Source organism: Meles meles, chromosome 1 (assembly GCF_922984935.1).
Source record: "Meles meles chromosome 1, mMelMel3.1 paternal haplotype, whole genome shotgun sequence".
NCBI lineage: Eukaryota > Metazoa > Chordata > Mammalia > Carnivora > Mustelidae > Meles > Meles meles.
In genome coordinates this window covers 166,077,895-166,104,126 of record NC_060066.1, presented here as the reverse complement: position 1 = coordinate 166,104,126, position 26,232 = coordinate 166,077,895, and the positions used below count along the sequence as shown (strand labels likewise).

General features: G+C 42.8%; 1 protein-coding gene across 6 annotated transcripts in view; it reads left to right on the top strand.

The window, feature by feature from the left end:
* PATJ (PATJ crumbs cell polarity complex component) overlaps positions 1–26,232 on the top strand; it is a 366,180-nt gene that overhangs the window by 286,428 nt on the left and 53,520 nt on the right. For all 6 annotated transcript variants that reach the window (XM_045999612.1, XM_045999585.1, XM_045999595.1 and 3 more), the window contains 3 exons: positions 9,398–9,454; positions 14,239–14,353; positions 18,040–18,173. In XM_045999612.1, coding sequence (XP_045855568.1) covers positions 9,398–9,454; positions 14,239–14,353; positions 18,040–18,173 — 306 coding nt within the window. The remainder of the gene's footprint in view (positions 1–9,397; positions 9,455–14,238; positions 14,354–18,039; positions 18,174–26,232) is intronic.

Sequence of the window (26,232 nt, the reverse complement as noted above, 5' to 3'; positions counted from 1 at the left end):
CCCCAGCCTGCTTCCTGCATCCCTATCACCTGTAAACACCAGACTCCACATCCCAGGTCTAATACTGGAGACGGAGCTGTGGCCCTTCAGGCAGAATGGCAGGAGGCAAAAGCCACAAAGTGGGCAGGGGCTGGATGGTGGAAAGCCTCATGGACCAAGGGGAAACATCTGGACTGATTTTTAATAGGAGATGATGAGGAGATGAGCCATTTGAAGACTCTTCTGAATGCCCTGTGAAAAATCCCTTAGAAAACATCAAAGCTTGAAGGCAGGGAGAGAGTTAGAAAGTTGTCAGAGTAACTGAGATGAAAGTTGACAGAGGAGGATAGGGACCAAGACTGAGTTCTGTGCATCGTGGCAGCTGACTGGCTGGGTGGTGGGTGCTGCTACTGAGAAAAGAAAGGTAGGAGGAAGAGTGTATTTGTGGGGAAGGGTGAATAAAGTGGACTGGGTCTAAGACGCCAGGCTTGAGAGGGCTGTTCAGCCGAAAGGTAGTCAAATTCAGTGATTTTTTAAAGATGCCTTTCAGGGGCGCCTGGGTAGCTCAGTGGGTTGAGGCCTCTGCCTTCGGCTCCGGTCATGATCCCGGGGTCCTGGGATCGAGCCCCGCGTCAGGCTCTCAGCTTCGCGGGGAGCCTGCTTCCTCCTTTCTCTCTCTGCCTGCCCCTCTGCCTGCTTGTGATCTCTGTCTGTCAAATAAATAAATAAAATCTTTAAAAAAAAAAAAAAAAAAGATGCCTTTCAGACACAGATTGTTTCCTGCTGACCTGGGTCCTTGGCCTCCCACTCTAGAGCATGTGGCTACACTAGAAAAGGACAGCCTTTGCCTGGATCACTCCCACCCAACTCCTCCCCAACCCGAGGCCTGTATTAGCTGAAATCCTATCAGCAAGAGCTCCCCAGCACCTTCCTGTGCCCCTCAGCAGTCTTGGCCACACTAGGAATTACTTAGGTAAAGCTGGATGCCAGTCCTGCCTGTGACACTTAATCGAGTCTCTGTGCCTCAGTTTCCTTACCAATCAAATGGGGACAGTAATAGGCTCAATCTCCTATAAAATATAAATGAATACACTTAGAGTGATGCCTTTTGGAGCACACAGGAAATGCAGTGGAAGTGTTAGCTGCCATTAATTTTACGAGATCCTTCTTGTGTATTGAATTTTAGATTTCTGTATAAGAAGGAAACTATTATTTAATGGCTACTGATTATGTACTTGTCACTTAGTAGGCACTTTCAAAATAGTACCTCATTTATTCTGACAAAAACAGTAGTAATCATAATAATACCCTCCACCATTTATTGAGCATTTACTATCTGTTAGGACCTGAACAGAATGCTTGTCTCCATCCTCCCCATCATGAAAGCATTATTATTACCATCTCCATTTTGCAGATGAGTGGCCTGAGCATTCCAGAAGTTAATTCACTTGCCCAGAGGCTAGGAGCAGTAAATGTCACAGGAAGGATTCAAAGACTTACGTGTTGGACTCATATGCCGGTCAGGCCACTCCGCCTCTCCAAGAGATCATTGATGTTAACCTATAAAGAAAGAGGTTTGGAGAAGTCTAGTTTGTCATAACCTATAGGTAGAGAAGTTTGGATGTAAGCCACTATGTGACCCCCAAAGTCCAAGCTTTCTCCTCTACTCAGTACTAAAGAGTTAGACCCATGGGAATCTGTGCGGTTCCATTGATTTGTGGGAAATACGAAAAATAACCACATGGAGAGTGATAGGTCCGTGGTCAAAGGAATGAGACTGATACAAAGCGAAGGTCAAGCAAAGCTTTATTTCGCGCCAAGCATCGAGAATCAAACCCACCGTTCAGAGCCACCTCTTATAGAGGGATCAGTCCCTCCCAGCCTCACAGACTAACTTTTATAGAGCAAAGGCCGTGTGGTTGAGCCTGGCCACACACAGATAGGTGGCCAATGAGACTGCAACACAGAGAAAGCTGCACAGTCATGCTAAGTCACAAACGGGTGGCAAATTGAATTACAATTCATCCCATAGTAGCTATTTGAACTAGCCTATCACCTTGGTCAGAATTGGCGCCCAAAAGGCGGGGCCCATACTCCTTGGTAGCTAGGGAGACAGTATGCGCGCCCCACTGATTGGATGTCTCCACCTGGCCCGACTCATCTCTGCATTCGGGCTCTGTTATCTCCACCTGACCTGACTCACCCTTGTATTTGGGATCTGTTACCAGGGACTGGTGGACCACATTTTACTGGTTTCCCGACTTGCTTTTAAGTAAGTTCCTGGGGTCGGGGGGAGAGGGTCAGTTCACGTTTTACTGCATAAACAACAAAATCATGGTTTAACCGGATGGAATCGCTCTGGCTAAATAGGCCCTTACAGAGAGTTCTTCATGAAGCAAATCTATTCAGTTTCAAGGACTGCCCTTTAAAACTGTGCCGTACCTAAATTTTTAGTGTAAAAATGACTCTTCCTGTGTGACATTATGGTAATGATATATAATAGTAATTGGGAGGAGAAGACTTTACTAGGTTGAACCCTCTGAAATCACTGATACTTGACCATTTCTTGACTTACAAAATGGCAAATTCATATGCTCCAACCTATATTTCTTTGGTGTTCTTTAGTGGGGGGGAGGGGTGTCTCTATAATCCCGACATTCTTTTGAAAATTTTCTAGTTTGTGAAATCCCAAAGTCTGAAACCATCTGTTTTGCAAGTGATTCAATCAAAGCAGGCAAGGAAAGAGATTATTAGTAAAAGCTGACTTTGGATTTGAACCTGAATAAGTAGGAGGCTGATAGATACTGTTTCTAATTTTTAAAACAATGACAAGAAAAAAATGAGAAAAAACAGATTTGTAGAGGAAGATAATGAGTTCAGTGTATAATTTTAACTTACTATTTTTTTAAGATTATATTTATTTATTTGAGAGAGAAAAGGAGAGCACAAGTGGAGGGAGGGGCAGAGGAAGAAGCAGACTCCCCTCGCTGAGCAAAGAGCCTGATGTGGGGCTCAATCTCAGAACCCGGGGATCTTGACCTGATCTGAAGGCAGACACTCAACTGACTGAGCCGCCCAGCCTCCCCTAGAATTTTAACAATTTTAACTTTCTTTTTTCCTTCTTAAGATTTTATTTATTGCGAGAGTGAGCTTGAGAAAGGGGGAGGGCCAGAGGAAGAGCCCGATGTGGAGCTCAATCCTGGGACTTCAGGACCTGACCTGAGCTGAAGGCAGTCGCTTAACCAACTGAGCCACCCAGGCACCCTAGAAGTTTAACTTTTAAGGGAATAATATGCCATGTTATTTCTGGTACAGGTTCATTTTATCAATTTTTATTTTATTTTGCTTTAAAAAAAATCTTAAATATATATATATATATATATATATATATATATATATATATATGTCAGTATAATTGACATTAGTTTGTCAATTTTGACTACTGGGCTTGATCTCCCTGATATGAGGACATGGAGAAGCAACATGGGGGGGTAGGGGGATAGGAGAAGAATAAATGAAACAAGATGGGATTGGGAGGGAGACAAACCATAAATGACTCTTAATCTCACAAAACAAACTGGGGGTTGCTGGGGGGAGGTGGGATTGGGAGAGGGGGAGCGGGCTATGGACATTGGGGAGGGGAGGCGAACCATAAGAGACTATGGACTCTGAAAAACAACCTGAGGGTTTTGAAGGGTCAGGGATGGGAGGTTGGGGCAACCTGAGGGTTTTGAAGGGTCAGGGGTGGGAGGTTGGGGGAACAGGTGGTGGGTAATGGGGAGGGCACGTTTTGCATGGAGCACTGGGTGTTGTGCAAAAAGAATGAATACTGTTACGCTGAAAAAATAAATAAAATGGGAAAAAAAATTATTCCTAAGTGTTTTTAAAGTGCTGGCATCCAAGTTTGAAAAAATAGGTTAAAATGTGTTTCTGATAATTATAGGTCTTAATTCCAGGCTGGAATTCTCAGTTGTATATCCTATTCATTTTTAAACAGCTGGACTGTGTACTTAAAATCCATTTTTATCCCCAACTGGTAGTCCGTCGAGAACTGCAGGATTTCTGGTTCAGCTAGGCGAGCAGATGTCACTGTGCGAATCTTAGTCTCTGTTTCAGATCCTCTGTGAAAACTGCATCTATAACAAGAGCCTAGGAACTCCCTTGTAAGAAGGCAGAGACAATGTGTCTGAGTCGCACTGGCCTCTCTTTTGTGACAGTATGCAAATTGCCAATGGCAGAGTTCAAGTGCATTCAGATATGAGGCATTTTTCACCACTCATTGTACTTTATATCTTGTATTTCTGAAAAATCACTTGAGATTTGCCTACATGATAAGTTCCTCTTTCCTGGTCATAAAAAAGACAGTAGATTTACAGTGAGGTCTGTTCCCTTCATGAGAGTCACAAGAGAAAAGCTCTTGGCTTTTTCCTCCATTCTCTCTGCCTGTGCATCATAAATGAAGAAGATAATATGGAGACATGAGGGTAGCAGGTAAAGGTAACCTCATGAACTCAGAGACAGCAGAAATAGAGGTGCACATTTTTAAAAAAATTTTTTTTAAAGATTTTATTTACTTACTTGACAGAAAGAGATCACAAGTAGGCAGAGAGGCAGGCAGAGAGAGAGGGGGAAGCAGGCTCCCCGCTGAGCAGAGAGCCTGATGTGGAACTCGATCTCAGGACCCTAGGATCATGACCCGAGCCGAAGGCAGAGGCTTTAACCCACTGAGCCACCCAGGCGCCCCAGAAGTGCACATTTTTAACACAAATTCCCCATCTTTGACGTCTGCTAGCTTGCTTTCACTCCCAACCGCTTTAACTGGTCTCCTGCAAAGACTTGTTACATGAAATTCAACTTGCCTAGAAGGAAGCTATTGCTTATGAAATTTTTTTAAGCTGAGAAAATAATCTAACTGTCATAATTATTAGCACAAAGGACCCCGCGAAGGAAAAGGACGCATTGGCAGAGCCCAGAACTCAGACCTTCTTACCTGTGTGTGTGTAGCTCACACATTGTTCTTTGAGCCTGTGAAGTTTTCTCTTCTCTGGAGAAGTCTTACTTGTCAACATGATTTTTAAGGTCCTATAATCTAAAACCCATATTGTATATCTTACCTTTCTAAGGGAGCAGAAAGTAAGCAAGTTTAGTAAGGAAGGCCTATTCTGTCCCAGACACTACACCAGCCACAGGACTTACCACTGTGAACAAGACACACAAATCTTATCTTGTAGTTGCTTTCAGAACTCCTGAGAATCATGACAGCTAACGCTTTTGCAGCATTTCCTGTGTGCTCCAGAAGGCATCACTCTAAGTGTATTCATTTATATTTTATAGGAGATTGAGCCTATTACTGTCCCCATTTGATTGGTAAGGAAACTGAGGCACAGAGACTCGATTAAGTGTCACAGGCAGGACTGGCATCCAGCTTTACCTAAGTAATTCCTAGTGCGGCCAAGACTGCCGAGGGGTACAGGAAGGTGCTGGGGAGCTCTTGCTGATAGGATTTCAGCTAATACAGGCCTCAGGTTGGGGAGGAGTTGGGTGGGAGTGATCCAGGCAAAGGCTGTCCTTTTCTAGTGTAGCCACATGCTCCAGAGAGAGAGGCCAAGGACCCAGATCAGCAGGAAACAATCTGTGTCTGAAAGGCATCTTTTAAAAATCACTGAGTCTATTTTATTTTTTATTATAATAAAAAAAGGGGGGGAATACAAAACCACAGGCTGAATATTAGAAATACTTTGAAGCTTCAATTTCATTAATGACAAATTTAAATAACATTATAAATTATAATAAACATATAATGGAATAGTAAAAAAAAAAAAAAAAATCACTGAGTCTGACTATCTTTAGGCTGAGCAGCCCTCCCTGGTTTGCTTTCTTATGCTTGGTTCACTCCCTTCATCTCCACCTGGCTTACCTTCTGGCTTGACCCCTGTGAGTTTGTTATCCAGATAGATCTTTTCTGGGATCCACCTCGTTTCAATCAGTAGTCTCTTGATTGCAGGTGATAAAACCTCAGCTTGATCTTACAGACAAAGGAGATTTACTGATTTACTGATAAGCTACAGGCCCTTTTTACAGTACAGCAGAAAAGGCAAAGTTGACAGCCTCAGGGACCATTGGAACCTGAAACCTGGTGCCCCATAGGTGTCTGGATGTGTCTTTGACTTTCTTTGTCTACAGACTTGCTTCCTTAGTTTAGTGGGAAGGTGGCCATAGAAAATTCCTAAGCCTCTGGGCCAGAAAGGGGCTGACTCTCTTTCCTTGGGTCTGTTCAGATGTCTACCCTTGGACCAGTTGCTGTGGCTGGACAGACAGGACATGTGGATTGCCCAACTTTGGGATAGAAGTTCACCAGCTCTGATTATTGTAAACTGGACATCCCTATTATTATCTATTATATAGAATATTCCCAGTGTTGCTTTTTATATCCACTGCTCGAAAGCTCCTTCTCTTGATCAGAGGAACTCGTTTGGCCCCCAAAGCATTTTCTTTCAGGAGCTTATAGTACTGTGCTGATGATTACAATATAACACACATAGAACATGTTCTGTTGGTTTGTTCCACAAAATAATATGATCTTTCCAGCCTCCTTCCTCAGCCTTCTTATTTAGGGGTCTCCTGTGCAAAATCGGCACCTTAGACTGTCCCAGAACCTCCGCTGTGAAGGCACTAAGAACTCCCTTGGTGCAGTAGTTGGAGGAGGAGCAAGTTCTAAATTTATGTTTAAACACAAAACATGGAAGAAAGTGACGTACCCTAGGTCACTGGGGTGGCTAGTGCCACGAATTTTTTTTTTTTTTTGGCTGCCCAAGCTCAAAATAAGCTGGCATGACTCGTTCTGACTTAATGTTGTATCTAAAAATGGAATCACCGTGTTGAGACTGGCTCCTAAGAATCTCATGCATGTCCCTGGGAGGAGGTGAACGGCCTTTGCCTTTCCCTTGTGGTTGGTCCTTGGTTAGGAGCAGGAGCTCTGCAGCGCAATGCGTCTGGTTAAGTTCTGGTTCAGCATATGCTCCAGCGTCTCGCGCCCCAGTTAACTCTGCAGTTTGGATAATAGCCCTTACCCCAGGGTTCTGTTGTGCACATCGGCATCTGAAATAGGGATGGTATGTAGCTCAGTAATTGCCAGTCAGTGCTCAGTAAGTTTTAGCTGTCATCATCATCGTTGTGCACTGGCCCCATCCCTTGGCTCAGAGGCTTAAGGGTAATTAGTATAAGAAATGGGACAGGGGGCACCTGGGGGGCTCAGTCAGGTAAGCATCTGCCTTTGGCTCAGGTCATGAACTCAGGGTCCTAGGATCGAGCCCCACACCAGGCTCCCCGCTCAGCGGGGAGCCTGTCTCCTCCCCTCTCTCTCTGCCTGCCTCTCTGTCTACTCGTGATCTCTGTCTGTCAAATAAATAAATTTTTTTTTTAAATTTTTTTTTAAAGATTTTATTTATTTATTTGACAGAGAGAGATCACGAGTAGGCAGAGAGGCAGGCAGAGAGAGTGAGAGGGAAGCAGGCTCCCCGCCGAGCAGAGAGCCCGATGTGGGACTCGATCCCAGGACTCCGAGATCACGACCTGAGCCGAAGGCAGCAGCTTAAACCACTGAGCCACCCAGGCGCCCCAAATAAATAAAATCTTAAAAAAAAAAAGGGGGGGGGGCGCCTGGGTGGCTCAGTGGGTTAAAGCCTCTGCCTTCGTCTCAGGTCATGGTCCCGGGGTCCTGGGATCGAGCCCTGCATCGGGCTCTCTGCTCAGCAGGGAGCCTGCTTCCTCCTCTCTCTGCCTGCCTCTCTGCCTACTTGAGATCTCTGTCTGTCAAAAAAAAAAAAAACAGTTGTGACAAAATAGCTTGGCCGTGCTATGGAAGGGGCACTGACTGCCCAGGGGCTCAGGGAAGAATTATGCATGAAGGAATTTGTGAACTTGGGGCTTATAATCTGTTTAGGAGCACAGTTGCGGGGGGGGGGTGTTGGGAGGAGTTCTCAAATGTTGGTCCCATATGGGAAAAATTGAGAGAGAATCTATATTTAAATGAGAAAGAGCTTTGGTCCTAAAAAAAGTAAGTGGGCAGATAAGGGAAATCACAATTCTCCCGGGGACCTAGGGGGCAGGCTCAGGATATTATGTGCTGGGGTTCAATTTCTCAGGTGTAAACCAATAGGGAATTGATGAGACAGGATGGGACTGTAACCTAATCTAACAGTCATGAATGGCTGGGCATGACCTGATCACTATCTATTGTATTGTTGCAAATCTGATGGGAGCCTGTTGGATTAACTAGTTCAGTATGTTCGAAAAAGAAACCAGTGAGAGGGTAGGGGATATCAGATAGTACTCCAGCATTCCCCCAAAGAAGAAGGTGTCTGTCCAGTTCTAGAGTAGAGTTAGGAATGTGGGTGTATCAGAGCTGCATTCCATTTACTATCATCATTAACACCTTTATTACGTATTTGTTGTTTGCCAGGTACCATGCTAAGTGCTGTCCATATATTGCCTCATTTAATCCTCACAACATCTCTAGAGCATAACAACTTTTATTTTTTCCCATTTTATAAGTGAGACTGAGTGAGGCTTGGAGATGTCAGGAAATCTGCTCAGGGTTGCAGAACTCTGAAGTCAAGGAACTAGGATCGCAAACAACTACTACTTTGCTATACAAGTCACACCTCTCGTCATCTTCAGATAGCTTACCTACCTGCAGTCCGTATGTTAGACCTGCCAGCTGGTGTCTCTCAGACATTTACTACAGGCTTCAGTAAGCCCATCCTTTCTCCTATCCCAGTCAGTCTGTCTCCATGTTCCCTGCCTAGTCCAAGTCCAAATGCAGGAGTTCATGCCTGAAAGTAAACCATCAGATGATAATTTCCCCTGTGACTTTGCCTGAAAAGAAGGATGGGATATGGTGGGAGGCAGACATAAGCATTCTGGTCGATGTTTTGCTGTCAGTAAACCACCCTTTAGGTATGCATTGGTTTTCTGTGTGTTTTGGCATTTTATTTCTCTCTAAAACCTGGACTCTGCACTTTTCTGGGGGATTCAGGACTAACTTAACTCTGTATCCTCCTGTGTCTTTGGTGACTTTCAGGGGAAAAAAGTTCTAATATCAGAGTTCAAACCCTGAAAGAACTAAATATTCAGTACAAATACAAATTTAGAGATTACTAGAATGGCAAAAGAAGAAAAAACTCTAGCTGAACTGACCATCAGTGGGTATCTGATAAGTTTAAAGCCTAATAGCTCTGAAAGGGCTGAAAAGAAACATTTGGACATAGCAAGGCTGCATTCATTAACAAGACTTTGTTCAGATGGATGAACAAACTGGTGATTTGGTCATTTTTGTAGCCCCGTGGTGTTTGCTACAGTTGGAGAATGCACCTGAGCCCTGAAATGCCACTAACTGGCTGTATCTTTTCTGTTTCAGGAGGACATCTCCCAGGTGGCTGGTCAGCAGAAGGCGCTGGAGTGCCCAACGGACAATGTACGTAATTTCCACCTTAGGTTTTTCTCTGCTGGGATAGTGTGCATTGTAAATGGGTTCCAGAAGGAAAGGAAGTGATTGCAATGAAACTTGCTGGGAGGTTATGGTGTGTCTTAGAATTGGAAGTCAGTCCACAGCCATATCATTGATTCTAGGCAAGGTGTGTGGAAATAGTCTCTGTGCATTTTCCTGGGCCAGTACCCAACCTCCCTGGTGGTCTAGTGGTTAGGATTCGGCGCTCTCTCTCTGTCTCCTGGGCCAGTACCCTGAGCAGGTGTTTAAAAGTGAACCCTCCCTACAAACACATCTATATGTAAATTCTGAGAGTGCCATGTCTTACTTAATGTCATTAATAAAAATCTTAAGTGGGAGAATTTGTAGTTCTATAAAAATATAAATACAGTAACTTTGGTGTTCCTTGCATTTTGAATTCACTTCTCTTAAAAAAAAAAACTATAAATTTCTGTCTGTCAAATTTTTGTACTTTTGTTGGTGTAGAGTTTTTTCTTTTTAAAATCTTGATTCTTATTTCTGTGTGCTGGTTGATACTTTCAATGCTACTAAAATTTACATTATTACTGTATTAGCTGTTGTTATATTTAAGGAGCTAGAGCTTACATGATATTTCAAACACTGCCAAAGAAAATAAATTTGAAAATTCTCCAAATTTACATACTAAAAACCCAAATAAAAATGAGTAGGTGTAGGAGTGGCTGGGTGGCTCAGTCCATTGAGCATCCAACTCTTAATTTTGGCTCAGGTCATCATCTCAAGTTCATGGAATCAAGCCCTGCATCGGGCTCCACGCTCAGTGGGGAGGCTGCTTGAGACTCTCCCTTGCCCCCCACTTACTCACGGGCTCTCTCTCTAAAATAAAATTTTTTTTAAAGATTTTATTTATTTATTTGACAGATCACAAGAAGGCAGAGAGGCAGGCAGAGAGAGGGGGGGAAGCAGGCTCCCCGCTGAGCAGAGAGCCTGATGCGGGGCTCGATCCCAGGACCCTGGGATCATGACCCGAGCCGAAGGCAGAGGCTTTAACCCACTGAACCACCCAGGAGCCCCTAAAATAAAATTTTTAAAAAATGAGTAGGTGTAGGGATGCCTGGCTGGGTCAGTAGCTCTAGCAGAGAACCAGCCTGAGGTCAGTGGGCAACACCTGCTGTCAGCCTGTGTCAGCTCAGTATGAAGAACTTCCAACCTCTTGCGCTGTTCCAAACCACCCACATGGTTTTTAATCAGCAGCTGGCTGGTCATTTATTATCAAAAGACTTGAAGATATTGATAGCTATTATCAGTTGAAATCTTAAGCTGTTCTGGCATAGTGATAGGTTTATTTATGTTCTTCTCTCTTTGATCTTTTCAACAAGCTGGTAAAGTTTAGAAATACCACTACCAGTTTACAGATGGGGAAGTTTACGCGTAAGCAGGTGAGGTGACTCTCCTTTGGCCACACGACTAGTCAGCACTAGCAAGCTCAACAATTCATATCTTCTTCTAATGGTGATTTTTGTTTTGCATCATAAATGAACTGTAGATTCTTTCCCCAGAAAAACACTGATAAATGTAATTTTGGTACAACACAGGATTTTTTTATAATTCCCAAAATGCCCTTTGTAGGTCTCTTAGAAACCCTGGGTAAAGAATCCATGGTTTAACTTTAAGCATTAACTCTCAAAACAAAACTTGTCTGGGCTCCACCTAGGTCCTGATTTATTTAGTCCCTGACAATATCTGTTATGAAGACAGCGTTTAGTTAGGTTGGATAACCTAGAACATCCATTCCAACTCTCATGTTTGAATAGAAGCTATTAAACAGCCAATCCAACCTCTCCTATCTTCCATTCTTAGTAGTTTGGGTTTGTGCCAATGGAAGAGTCACAGGACCACACGTCCCATCCATCACCACACCCACCAACAAGAGGTCAGCCTCTAAAAATAGATGTTGGACGTTTCACTTGGTTTCTGTGGACTGTTTCCTTACTTTTTTTTTTTTTTTAAAGATTTATTTATTTGACAGATAGAGATTACAAGTAGGCAGAGAGGCAGGCAGAGAGAGAGGAGGAAGCAGGCTCCCAGCTAAGCAAAGAGCCCGATGCGGGGCTCGATCCCAGCACCCCGGGATCATGACCTGAGCTGAAGGCAGAGGCTTTAACCCGCTGAGCCACCCAGGCGCCCCCTTACTTTTTAATTGAATTCAATCCTATCATTATCTGTTGGAAACATATCATGCACAATGCAGTGGGATGCTACCCAGATCTGGGATATAATAATTAGCACAAACATTACTGATTTAAAAATCACATGATTCTGGGGCACCTGGGTAGCTCAGTCATTTAAGTGTCCGACTCTTGGTTCTGGCTCAGGTCATGATGTCTTAGATAGGGCTTTAGGCTCAGCAGAGAGTCTGTTTGAAGATTCTCTTCCTCTACCCCTCACCCCCCACTTAGGCACGCGTTCTCTCTCTCAAATAAATAGGGATGCCAGGGTGGCTCAGTCGGTTAAGAGTCCGACTCTTGATTTCAGCTCAGGTCATAATCTCAAGATTCTGGAATCAAGTCCCATGTCGGGCCCCTTGCTCAGCGGGGAGTCTGTTTCTCCCTCTGCCTGGTGCTCCCCCTGCTTGTGCCTCCTGTCTCTCTCTCTCTGACAAATAAACAAATAAAATCTTTAAAAAAAAAATTTTTTTAAATAAAGTGGTTAAAAAAAAAAAGCAAAATAAGGGGCATCTGGTTGGCTCTGTCAGTTAAGCATCTGCCTTGGGCTCAAGTCATGATCCCAGGGTCCTGGGATTGAACCCTGCATTGGGCTCCCTGCTCAGCAGGGAGCCTGCCTCTCCCCCTCTCTCTCCATGCTGCTCTCCCTACTTGTGCTCTCTCTGTCAAATAAATAAAATAAAATTTTAAAAAAATACATCTTCTTTTTGAATCACATGATTTTTTTTCACTAAGAACTCTTCAGCAGCTTTGTTAATGATGTGCTTTTTAAAGGTGATAGAAAACAAAAGTTGGACATAAGTGCTGTGTGAATTAAGATCAGGTTCAATCTCTAGAAGAAGTTTCTCTTTTGTATCAAGTATGGGTATGATCAGTCTGAGGATGATGTGGTTTCTCCCAGTGTCACACACTCAGGCATCTGATTACCATCCTCAAAAAAATGCGTCCGGTTTTGGTCTAAGACGGCTGCTGGGGCAGTTCTCATCTGCATTCCAGTTAGAGGAGGAGGGCAGGATCCTTATCCTGCGGAAAATGACCTGAAAATTGTACAGTTCACATCTGTTTACATCTTTTGACCAAAACTTAGTCTGCAGATGTATCTAGCTTCAAGGACACTGGAAAGTATGGTCCTCAGAGTCATTGGTATCTAGTTGGTTCCATGGTTCAGTTTTCTGGTAGTAAACCCATATTTGTCATTTTTCCACTTCCTTCTTTTTAAATCACTGAAAATATGTCTTTGAATAAGTCTTCTAAAGTAAGTATGTGGTCTTTATTAAATGTTGGCGAGAAAAACTACAGAAAAGAAAATGAACGTCCATAGAACCAGTGCCTAGCAGTGGTTTGATAAACATTTTAAATCTGTATCGTTCTGGGGTGCCTGGCTGACTCAGACAGTAAAGCACACAATGCTTGACCCCAGGGTTATGAGCTCAAGCCCCCAATGAGATACACAATGGCTGGTGTTGTTCTAGTTTTTATATGCTGCACCGTGCCTTGTACTGAGGCACAGCCTTCCATTGGCCATGGCCTTCTGGCATGGCCAGAATCTTGAGGTGTCATTGTTCTGGAGCAGTTACCTTGATCCTATTTCTAGACTCCAGGGACAGCCTGGTGCTTCACTGCCTCCACCAGAATCTTCCAGCTGGGGATGGGTTCCCTGGCTAACTACAGATCCAGAAGGCAGGTCAGGTCTCTACCTATGTTTCTTAACTGCCTGTTAAGCAAGCATGGAGTCCTTTTGGTTTCCCTTGCTTTTCTAATACTAATATTCATTGGAGGTATTATCCACAGAAATCCAGAATTATGAGTTAACTTTCCAAAGCTCACATAGCAAAGGTCTCTGTACCTTTATTGAAGTACAAATTCATTTTCAGCTGTGAGTTTCCATGTCTTTAATTTTGCTCTTCTCTATCCATTCATTGACTCATTCATTCATCGAACATTTATTGAGGGTCTACTATGTTCCAGGTACTGGGAATCAAGGGTGAATAAGGTATCATTCTTTGGGGTGAATTAAAATGGCATTGGTGTACCTGGCACTTAGTAAGCTTTCAGTGAATGCTTATTTCCTCTTCCTGGCCCTCATGTTGCTCAATTAACCTGCCTAATGCATTTAACTATTGTGGATGTATCCAGAAGAGAAGGACATTGTCGTATGCTCAGAACATCTGCAGCTTGGATTGCTTTTCAGTGGGCACAACATGGGTATGTGGACTTCACATCAATTTCATTAGAATCAATGGAAATTGAAAAAAATTTTTCTTCTGCTTCCTAGCCGCAGCATCATATACAGACCACAATGATAGAGTATCATTAGCTATTATCCTTCTTCCCTTCCTCCATCCATCCTTCACTGAAGCATCTTAGATGTCAAGTTCATTAGGGAAGCATGGGGGATGGGACAGAAATCATCCTAACTTCCTCCTGCCACCTCTTCCACTCTAAATTCTCAGAAGACATTATTGGAGTGCCACCATTGTTTGGGTAACAGCACACCAGTTTTAAAGCCTCATCCTTTGGTTTTCGTTCTCGTCTTTGACATTTGTCTAATTTTCCCTTCTTTTGTAGGCTGTCAGCCAGATGAAACAGCAGCAAAAATATTCAACAAAAGTCTCCTTCAGTTCACAAGAGATCCCTTTAGCACCGTCGTACCACTCAACGGATGCGGATTTCACAAACTACGGTATGATTCTTTCCATGAGCCGAACTGAATTGACTCCTCCAACATGAGAAAAGGAGGGAATTGTGATATCCTGGTCCAGGGAAAGCACCCTGGACCAGGAGTCGGGAAGCCTGGCTCCATACCCCTCCTCTGCTTCCTTAGCTCCAAGTCTTGGCCAGGCCACCATTTTCCTCACCTGCTACTGTGATTGCCTGTTGCTTATTGAGTATGAAGGTGCTAGAACAAAAAAGGCCCTCAGTAAATACTGTTTACACATGAGGCTTACAAATTATTCTGTAATCTCTCCAAAAGATTGTGTTTGGTATGTGAGTATTATCTCCTAAAAATCATATTCAGTCAAATTGTTAGCCTTGCATATGTTGATGTAAGTTATTTGAAGACTGTTAATTTTCAGTGCTTGAAGACATGAGTATTCACTTTCTCTCTTTGAATTCCTGGCATGAATTATGCTGACTGGCAGTTGAAATAGAATTTCAGAATGAATAATGAGTATTTCCACTTTGCTTTTACGTGATATAAGTCCGTAAAAAACAAATAAAAGTAGCCTTTTTCAAACACGTGCTCACCAGTGGCAAAGCACACCCCTGCATGAATTTAATAGGCCTGACACCTTTATGTATTTGTCTTGTGCATATTTTTTCATAAATATTAACTCAAAAACTTTAGCAAGCCTGTATTATTCTAAAATACTGGATTTTTGCTAAAATACTTAATGTGGTCAGCAGACTATGACCTTTGGGTCAGATTTGGCCTACCATCTGTTTTTGTATGGTCTGCAAGCTAAAAACAGTTTTCATATTTTTAAAGGGTTGGAAAAAGTCAAAAGAACATTTCATGAAAATTCTCTGAAACCCAGACTTCCATGTCCACAAATAAAATTTTATTGGAATACTCATTTGTTTACCTGTTGTCCCCGTCACACAATAAGGATAGAATTGAGTATTTCAGCAAGGAATGTGTGGTCTATAAAGCTCAAAATACTCACCACCTGGCCTTTTACTAAGACAGCAACCACCATGTAGACCCATTGAGTTTTGATAAAATGCATCACATATTTATATCTTGGTAACAGAAATTAATCTCCCATAATTTAATCTGTGGAAATTCTACTCATTCGGTCCTCTACTTACCAAACATTTATTGGGGGCTCGATCTGTCAGGCTTCGGGCTGGGCTGTTTGGGAACAATACATACCAGCACTAACTCAGGACTGGCTAGGGTGAGACAGAAGTGGAGGAAGAGAAGTGCCATCCCCAGCATCTCTGACTCTGTCCTCTCTTCTCACTCAATAGGCTATACTAGCGGCGCCTGGGTGGCTCAGTGGGTTAAAGCCTCTGCCTTCCGCTCAGGTCATGATCTCAGAGTCCTGGGATCGAGCCCCACATCAGGCTCTCTGCTCAGCAAGGAGCCTGCTTCCCCCTCTCTCTCTGCCTGCCTCTCTGCCTACTTGTGATCTCTGTCTGTCAAATTAATTAATTAATTAATTAATTAAAATAAAAAGAGAGGCTACAATAGTCGTTTACAGGAGGATAAACTTTGTAAAGCATTCATGAAATGATGCACTATTGCACATTGTTTTTAGTGTAAGTGAATGGAAAATGGAGTGTGAAATGCACATGCTGCCAAAAGATCTAGAGTCAAATTAGGTTTCTAATTTAATATTCTCCTTCTAATAGGGCATTTTTTATTGTTACCGAGGTTGTATCACTAAATTTCTCACTCTTAACTAGGAGGCCATTAGATTAATAAATTCCATGGGGTCAGAAAGAGTAACTGTATGCCTGCCACGTTACACCAGCTGCTGGACTGGGCACCTCACACACATTGTTCATTTACTTCCTATTAGAATGCGGCTCGTTACATGCATTTTTTGGCTGAAGAATGAGCCTCCATTTCACCCACCTATTAATTCCATTCTTGGGAGCTTAAATGCATGTCCCCACCACTCCAGAACCTGCTTTATTATTATTATTATTACTGAGTCAGAGCAGAACGCTCCACAGGCTTACCTAGAGCCTGTTTCCTTTTGTTTAATATCAGGGATTGGCAAACTTTTTCTGTAAAGAGCCAGATAGTAAATATTTAAGGCTTGCCGACCATATGGTCTCTGTTGCAACGACTCAGCTCCGCGGTCGCAGGGTGCTAACAGCCATAGACTGGAAGTAAATGGATTAGCAGGGCTGTGTTCCAATATAACTTCGTTTATGGACATTGAAATTTGAATTTCATGTAATTTTCACATGTCTTGAAATGTTATTTTTCTTTTTTTCCCCCCCAAACTTTTGAAAATGTGAAAATCATTTTTAGCCTGCAGGCCAGGATTTGGGGGCCCGCACTTGTGCAGCTGTTTAATGAGCTTTGTGAATCTCAGGCTGGGCCCGGTGCATTAGCGCTGCTGACCAGCAGGTGGGGCCCTTTATTATCAGCCCTTAACTAAGCTCTTCCCCAGCTTAAGAATGGGTACTCAGGATAATCAAACTTAGTTGTCAAAGAAGATGATCATCTCTGGATGCTGTTATTGTACAAGAAGCTCTTGAAGCTAACATTTTGAATATTTTGATTTTTCAGTTGGTTAGGTTCAGTCACTTGGAAAATGCACACATGTAGAAATTATGCTAGATAAAAGGGTTGTATTAAACATTTTTTCCTAGCCAGTAAATATTTTTTTTCCACTTAGTCCATTGAGTGACCAACCCTTGTTTTCAGCTTACGTCTTGATCTCAGGGTGTGAGTTCAAGCCCCATGCTGGGCCCCACACTGGCGGTGGAACCTACCTAAGAAAATTAAATAAATAAAATAAAACAACGATTTTTAAAAGTAAACCTTGGGGCACCTGGCTGGCGAGTCAATAGAGCTAAAAAGTAAAAAGTAAATCTTTATAAAATAGCAATAACAAGTTTTTCAGCTATGGACCCAGCAGTTAGTTCTTGAATGTTGTGTTTATAACACTTTTTTTTTTTAAACCATGTATATATTTTGGGATCGTTGTTAGATAATTCTTATTTTTAGCCACATGATACTTTATTGATGAATTCCTTTATATATCTTAATTCATGATATGCTTTTATTGAAAGTGTTTAAGCACTAATTCTTCTTGGTATCTTCTAACTGTAACCCAGAATCTTCTGTCATAGCAGTCTTCATTTTCATTATAACATACACCTGTATGTACTTAATCATCTAATCATCTTACATTTTTTAAAAGATTTTATTTATTTGAGAGAGAGAGAGAGAGAGGAAGAGAGAGAAGGAGAGGGGAGAAGGTCAGAGGGAGAAGCAGACTCCCCATGGAGCTGGAAGCCTGATGTGGGACTCGATCCTGGGACTCCGGGATCATGACCTGAGCCGAAGGCAGTTGCTTAACCAACTGAGCCACCAAAGCAGCTCCTAATCATCTTACATCTTACTGTACGAGTTTTCAGGGTATATTTTAAGATTAAAAAAATTTCAAGTATACTTAAAATAGTTGATTGAGTAAGGAGGGTAGTTACTGTTTTCATCCCCAAAATGTCGGGTTTCATCCCTTCCTGAATGGACGTGAAGGACCCAGGTCTTTCCTCCATGGTGCTTAGCAGGAAAAGAGTGAAATGACAGACACATGCAAACCGTGTACTCCCCAACTAATGAAGTATGCACGCTGGGCTGCCTCTCCTATTTGCCCATCATTCTGTTTCGTCCTTCTCCAGGTGGTTTCCAGGCCCCTCTGTCAGTGGACCCTGCCACGTGTCCCATTGTTCCTGGCCAGGAGATGATTATAGAAATATCCAAGGGACGTTCAGGTCTTGGTCTCAGCATTGTGGGAGGAAAAGACACGCCGTTGGTAAGTTCTAGAAGTGACGTGTATCCGCTGTCACAGTTTATTTTTCAGCCTTATTCTGGCCTTTATCACTTTTGTGGAAGATTTGGCTTCTTCGTGGTGTGGAAGAAAACGTAATTACAGACACGCGTGTATATTCTGGCCAGCTTTGAAGTTTCTCTCAGTGTTTCAATTTCTCCAGGATTTTCTCTACGTTGAGCATTTTTTTAAATAAATGCTTATTAGATTAACAACATTGTAGCCACATTTAGAAACATTATAATAGGATTTAGGGCCACCTGGGTGGCCCAGTCAGTGGTGAAGTGTCCAACTCTTGATTTGGGTTCAGGTCATGATCTCAGGGTCGTGAGAGCAAGCCCGAGTCAGGCTCCATGCTCAACATGGAGTCTGCTTAAGATTCTCTCCTTCCCCTCCCCCAGCTCACACACATACTCACCCTTTCTCTCTAAAATCTGCTAAATTACAAACTAAACAATAAAAAAAAACAAAAACAAAAACAGGATTTAGGCCAGTGTCTGGTACATGCTAAGTATAAAGTAAGTATGAACTGTCATTATTATGGTCATCATTATTATTTCATGGAATGCTAGATAAAAATATATATCAATTATTTTAGCATAACAGTTTAGGTTTTTCTTTATTCTAACCATGTTCATGTCTACTCAGAATTTTTTTAAAAAATTAGTCTGAAATGTTAGTTTTCGCCTGGATGACAGATCTTTGAGTATTCGGTGTGAGTGTATGTGTGTGTGTGTATAAGAGAGGGGAAGGGGCAGAGGGAAAGAATCTTAAGCAGCCTTCACGTCCACTCAGAGCTTGATCTCACAACCCCGAGATCATGACCTGTGCCAAAATCTAAAGTCAGACACTTAACCCACTGAGCCACCCAGGTGCCCTATTTAGTATATTTTGATGTTACGGCTCATTACCATTTTTTTAACTTCCTTTGTTTTGATTTATAAAAATGTGATGAATCAATGCATATATATTTAATAGGTCATGCATACATATTATACTCAGATAAATTGATACAAGGGATGTAAGGTAGAAAGCAAATCCTCCTCCAACCCTTTCACCCTAGCCCTGCCCTCCAAACCCATCCTGCTCTTCCTAGAGACGAGGCTTCCTCTTAATAAATACATTTTTAAGTGAATATTTTGGTATTTCTTTTGCCCATTTTTATTTCATAAGGAATAGATTACATATGCCAGACTTACAGATAAAACGTGTAATATGATGAGTAAAAATAATTTTCATTTTTGTCCAGAGTATGATAATTCCACATTAGTATTGTCAGGAGGTAAGGAGATCTCGTTATATTTTCCTGTAGTACCTATGAGGCCCCCAAAGTGCTAGGCATCTCAAGAACCACCAGTGCAGCAGAAACCTGGGTTTCGGTGCCTTCTGCCGGCCCCCTGGTCTCAGCCCTTCCTCCCACACTCCTGTCCCACCCAATCTAGCGAAGACGGCACCACACACCCCGCTAGTGCACGACCTAAACAGGACTGTGCTTAGATGCTGGGGTTTATTTATTAAAGGATTTTATCTCCATCCGCTTGATTAAAGTATTGCTGTAACTTCTCTCCTGATCTCAGGATAATTTATTTCCTGAATTTTTCTCCCTTTGCCTGTGCAGGCACGGCCTGCTGTGTATGGCTTCGTGCATACATGAGGATATTTGTTCATGAGCTTGGATGAAACTGCGAACACCTGGAGCTAACTAGCTCAGTAGCCATTTATAGCTCCCACCCTCTCGTGGGGTGAGATTTAAGTATGGTTTAAAAATATTGCCTAGACCAGACCACTTGAAGGGAAACTTCTGAAGAAAAGTTTGCCGCTTGCCTCAGTGACAGAAGCTGAACAGATAGCTTTCTAAACCAGATAATGAGAAATGCAGAAAAGTTTGGGGGTCGTAAAGAAGTGAATATATATACGTACTAAATATTTTTAAAGCATATTATGTATAAATTGTCATCCCAAGGCCTTTGAGGTAGTATGCAGAAACTATTGGCCGACCCTGGATATTGTCTTTTTCTCCCCTCCAGAGCCTGTTTTCTGATTTTTCCAAAGAGATACTCCTGAATATTGAAAAAACTGAATTCATATAAATCTGTATTTGAAATGAACCAGGGAAATTACATTTTAAGGAGACTCTATAGTGAATTCTTTCATGAAGATGTAACCCTCTGGGGCGCCTGGGTGGCTCAGTGGATTGGGCCGCTGCCTTCGGCTCGGGTCGTGATCTCAGGGTCCTGGGATCGAGCCCCGCATCGGGCTCTCTGCTCCGTGGGGAGCCTGCTTCCTCCTCTCTCTCTGCCTGCCTCTCTGCCTACTTGTGATCTCTCTCTGTCAAATAAATAAAAAATAAAATCTTTAAAAAAAAAAAAAAAAAAAAGATGTAACCCTCTGATTTATCTTTTGCAAATCTAAGTCTGTACCACTTAAAATAGGCAGAACCAGATTCCTCGTAGGAAATAGGGAATTGTTTTTCCAGTACGAGATCCCATACCATTCAAACCCAGCTGAATGAGTTTACTAGCTGGTTTTTTTGTTTTTGTTTTTGTTTTTTTGGCTTTGTTATTAATCTGATTTGGCTTTACATGGGTGGCTTAGAAAACCTGGGTGACTGCGCCCGTGCTGCTCTGGGGTCTTCCCTGGTGCCTACACCGGTGCTCCCGGCTGCCGGCTTGGGGGCCTCCACTGCTCACATCACCTGCTGCTTCCTGTTGAGGCTGTTTGCTAACTGGCATGCTCTGCTTCTGCTTCTCTGGCCACCACGAGGCAGCCCCATCCACTCCCTACCCCCCCCAAATTCTTTAACAGCATTCTGAAGTTCGTAATCTATAGTTCTGCCTTATGAGACTGTAAATCCCATTGTCCTTGGAAGGATAAGTACCACTTAAAAATGAGAAATGGGACACAGCTTTTATTTCTTAACCTCAGGTACCTCGTCAAAAGCTGTAAGTTCGACTCACAAGTTATATATAGCCGTGTCGTTTTTGGTGAAGCTGAACAGCAGGGGCGGGCGGAAGGTGCTTCAACAAATACAAGCATTGTTTACCACAGTGGAGATCTGTTTGTCCTTCCAAATTTTGACGTGGACTATGCAGCCTCGTTGACACTCCAGGTCCCATTATCCAGTTCAGGGCACGGGACTGCAGCCAGCCAGCCGGAAGTTAGCAAATGAAGATGAGAGCATCTGAAGGGAAATTGTGGACAGTGTTGACCCACTGACCGAAGTACCTTTGCACATGTCTTTGCACATTTGATTTTGTGACACACCCTCACTTCAGCTCAGATGGGGGCGGGGTGGGGAAGAGCACATTCTGAGTGCTGGTGAGCCTTCTTAAGCATCTGCTCCAAGCTGCCCAATTAGGGTTTCTGGGCCCTCTTTGTTGTGTATCCAACAGATACGTTTGCCATCTTTGGAGGAATTGAGCCTCTGGGACTTGGTCTTGACACCACATCAGTCCTATCTGCTATAAATAATTACTCTGGAGCCAAGGCAGATGGTTTCTGAGATCAGACAGGGAGATCTCACTTAGCATCCCATTGTGTTTGCAGCCAGTCTTCTGAATGGGCCTTTTAAAATACCAAGATAATGGTGAGGGTGAGCCTCTTCGGAAGGTTTACGAGTGCACCTGGACCCAATTGTCAATGACAGACTTCTGCCTCTGTTGTTTTAATCTTCTCCTTTTGGTGAACGTGGCTCTTCTATGATAGCTTACATATGTTGGCTTAAAGGCTGCCCTTAGTGCGGAGGACATAAAATTGAGTGAAATAACCCTGTCCTTACACGCTCAGTCAAGCTCATTCTACAACCTTCAGTGTTTATGGTCTAATATAAGGGACCAACCAATGAAAAATCCTAATAAGGACTACTAAAATAGGGATTTTTCTCTGGAAAGTAGAAAAAGGTACAACTGCGGGCATCTGGGTGGCTGAGTCAGTTAAGCGTCCAACTCTTGATCTCAGCTCAGGTAGTGATCTCAGGGTCTCAAGTTCAAGCCCTGCCTACAGGAAGAAAGGAGGGGAGGGAGGGGAACTATAGTACACACATTCTAGATTTAATTAATATGGATTAGTTTTTATATGTTTCTTGTAAGCCAGTTTCTTAGTTTATCCAGGCTGCTGTTAACAAAATACCACAGACTGGGTGGCATATAAACAACGGAAATTTATTTCTCACAGTTCTGGAGGCTGGAAGTCCAAGGTCTGGGTGCTATCATGGTCAGATGAGAGCCCTCTTCTGTGCTGTAGAGACTTCTCATATCTTCACATAGTAAAAGGAGCCTCGGTGAGACCTTTTTTATAAGGGCATTAATTTCATTCATGAAGACAATGCTCTCATGACCTAATCGCCTCCAAAAAAGCCCTACCTCCTAATACCATCACTTTGGGCATTAGAGTTTCTACATTTGAGTTTAGAGGGGCACACAGCAAGGAAACCACATAAGGTATCAAATAGGTAGTATATTTATTCATATCTCCTTCTGTCCGTCCATCCACCCACCCACCCATCATCCTCCCTCTCCCCACCACCACCACCACTCTTTTTGGTCTTGGAGTGCTAGTTTACATGAAGTCTTGCAGCTCAGAAGACTCGACGTGTTCTGCCAAAAGAAAGACTGAGGACTCTTACCTTTATGCGCAGCACACATTTCCGAAGCCTCTCCCTGAACCCTTAAATCCCCCCTTCTCTGAAATGTTTGCTTGCTGACGAGTTTTCTCTCTAGTGTCCTCAGAAGAAGTAAAACGCAGTTCCCCAGTGTCATTTTGTTGGGGTTATTTTATGACCAGCCTTGGGACTTCTAGAGAAGAGAAAGAAGAACTTAAATCTTTTATCTCAGGGTATTGGCAGACTGGGACTGTCCTTGGGATCGAACAAGTGAAGTGCAGTAAGGATGACGAAAGTTTCTCCAGGACCCTCACTCTGTGCGCTTTCCTTTCTCTGGTTACCATCGCCAGAGGTCCCAGACTGTAGACAGTGTTTCATATCAGATCTAATAGGCTGAGTAATGACGCTGATTCTATGGCATCCGAATCCCAGATCTCTAACTGTAGGGCCTTAGACAAGTAACTTAACCCTTCTAGGTTAAATCTGCTTCTTCGTTTGTGCAGTGGCAGTGACAACAAAATCCACCTCTTAAGGTTGGTATGTGGATTAATAAGGTAAAGAATATAAAAGACTTTTTCCAGTACCTGTATACTGAATTCAGTTGCTATTTTTTAAAAATATTTTATTTATTGGGGCACCTGGGTGGCTCAGTGGGTTAAAGCCTCTGCCTTCAGCTTAGGTCATGATCCCAGGGTCCTGGGATCGAGCCCCACATCGGGCTCTGCTCAACAGGTAGCCTGCTTCCTCCTCTCTCTCTCTGCCTGCCTCTCTGCCTACTTGTGATCTCTATCTGTCAAATAAATAAATAAAATCTTTGAAAAAAAATATTTTATTTATTTGAGAGGTGGGGAGAGACCACAAGCAGGAGTTGGGGGAGGGGCAGACAGAGAAGCAGGGAGCCCAACGTGGGGCTCAATCCCAGGACCCTGGGATCATGGCCAGAGTCAAAGGCAAATGCTTAACTAACTGAGCCACCCAGGCACCCCATGAGTTCAGTTACTATTGATTATTGTTTAACATTCATATTAAAATACATCCTCAGCTCCCTTCATATATCTGTCTTTTTTTTTTAAGATTTTATTTATTTATGTGACAGACAGAGATTACAAGTAGGCAGAGAGACAGGCAGAGAGAGAGGGGGGAAGCAGGCTCCCCGCTGAGCAGAGAGCCTGATGATGCAGGGCTTGATCCCAGGACCCTGGGATCACGACCCAAGCTGAAGGCAGAGGCTTTAACCCACTGAGCCACCCAGGTGCCCCCATATGTCTGTCTTTGATACATCGGCCGCACACTGAGAAACAAGACTTTGTTTCTGCATATTTAAGTATTTGTCAGCATCACACTTTTAAAAAGTGATTTGATACTCTTCTTAATATGTAATTAATATGTATCCTCTTACTTAATTCTCACAATAACCCTATAGAAGAGGGAGCAGTATTATCCCCATTTAACAGATGAGGAAATGGAGACGCAGGTAAGTTAGGTAAGTCCTTCTCCAAGGACTTAATGCTAGCAGTTGGTCCAGTTGAGGTCAATGCGATGATCCAACTCCAAAGCCACACGACTGGTCTCCTTTTCTAGGGCTACCACTGTATGCCATCGACCTTCACCTGTAGAAGGGAGTTATTCCTCTCACCCACCAGACCCGGAGTATCTTGAGAATAGCCCCGTTTTATGTATTTTGTACCTTTAGCGCCCCCTTACAGTGCCTTGCCCACGTAGAAATAGGACTGTCTAGCCTCTGAGAGCCACTCCGGCCTCCGGCCAGGCTGGCCTCTTTCCATTCCTTTCGAGACATTTGCATGTTTTATTAGATGTGTCTGGATTGCTTCCCTGATCAGTTTTTTTTTTTTTAAAGATTGTATTTATTTATTTGACAGAGAGAGATCACAAGTAGGCAGAGAGGCAGGCAGAGAGAGTGAGAGGGAAGCAGGCTCCCTGCCGAGCAGAGAGCCCGATGTGGGACTCGATCCCAGGACCCTGAGATCATGACCTGAGCCGAAGGCAGCGGCTTAAACCACTGAGCCACCCAGGCGCCCCTTCCCTGATCAGTTTTAACTGTAGCTAGAGTATTCTGTTCATTTCTGGGTATGACGACGTAGTCGACAAGGACATTGTTGAAACCACATCATGGCAAGGAAGAACTAAGTAGAGTTGGGAAAAGAAGATCAGAGGGGACAATGACAATTCTCTGCAAACATGTAAGGTTATCTTATTGTGAATGAGGGATAACAACAGGTTCTTCCAAAGGGCTTGGTGAAAAACAGTTTTCACAAGGAAGGATTTTCTAAACATCAGTTGGGCAAAGGTGGAATGAACTTTGTAATGAATGCTGAATCTCAAGAAATATTTTGACAAATGCAGGCATTTGCAAGGATATTATTATTAGGCTTTATTTTTTAATCAGGCAGGAACATTTACATTGATAATTCTCTTTCTCAAGGTTATGGCAGTCTAAGGAAATTCTCTCTTTTTATATTCCCATCTCACGAATTTCTTAAAATGTCTTTGAGTTTTTTGAACTAGAGAATAGGTTTAATTATTGTTTAATTTTGTTTTATGGAAGCTAGTCATTGTTATCACTTTTGGAAAGGTTAAGTTTATGAATATAAGCCCTCGTTGTTACACTTGTGTGGTTCCTCTGGGCTGAAGATAAGCTTGTCTCTTTGTAAGAGGAAAACAATTAGACTAAGGCATTTGTTTTGTCTTTATATTCTCAGTACCATCATTTTGTAATTGAGGTCAGTGAATGCCCAGGGTAGATTGGAAAATTTAGATACTCAGAATATTTTTTTTTAAGATTTTATTTATATACTTATTTGTCAGAGAGCGAGAGCACGCACAAGCAGGCAGAATGGCAGGCAGAAGTAGAAAGAGAAGCAGGCTCCCTGCGGAGCAAGGACCCCGATGCAGGACTCGATCCCAGGACTCTGAGATCATAGCCTGAGCTGAAGGCAGCAGCTTAACCGACTGAGCCACCCAGGCGTCCCGATACTTGGAATCTTTAGAAGGCCTGGGAATGGCAGATTGCAAATCTGATTTCTCTCCATATTTCACATCAGTATTTTATTCCCCACCTGATCTAGTACCAATTTAATTCAGTGTCATTAAACAACCGTTCTATAAATGGGAGAGATACATTAGCAAGAAGCATCGAGGTAGCAGGACTATCACATTTGGATGCTGTGTGGTAAAGTCATCCATCTAGAAACTGAAGTGAAAAATACCAGTCTTTTAGCTCTAACCATGTGTCCAGCTCTGCAGTGACCTCACATAATCCTGATTCACCATGTCGCATGCTATTGTTTAGCTGTTACTGCTTTTGACCATTTAAATGTGGAACTGTAGCAATTTAAACCACTAGGTATTTTTTTAAAGCAAGCAGAATAGAAAACTATTTTACATTTGATTAAGTGTTTTATTTTGCTATTCCCCTTCAAATGA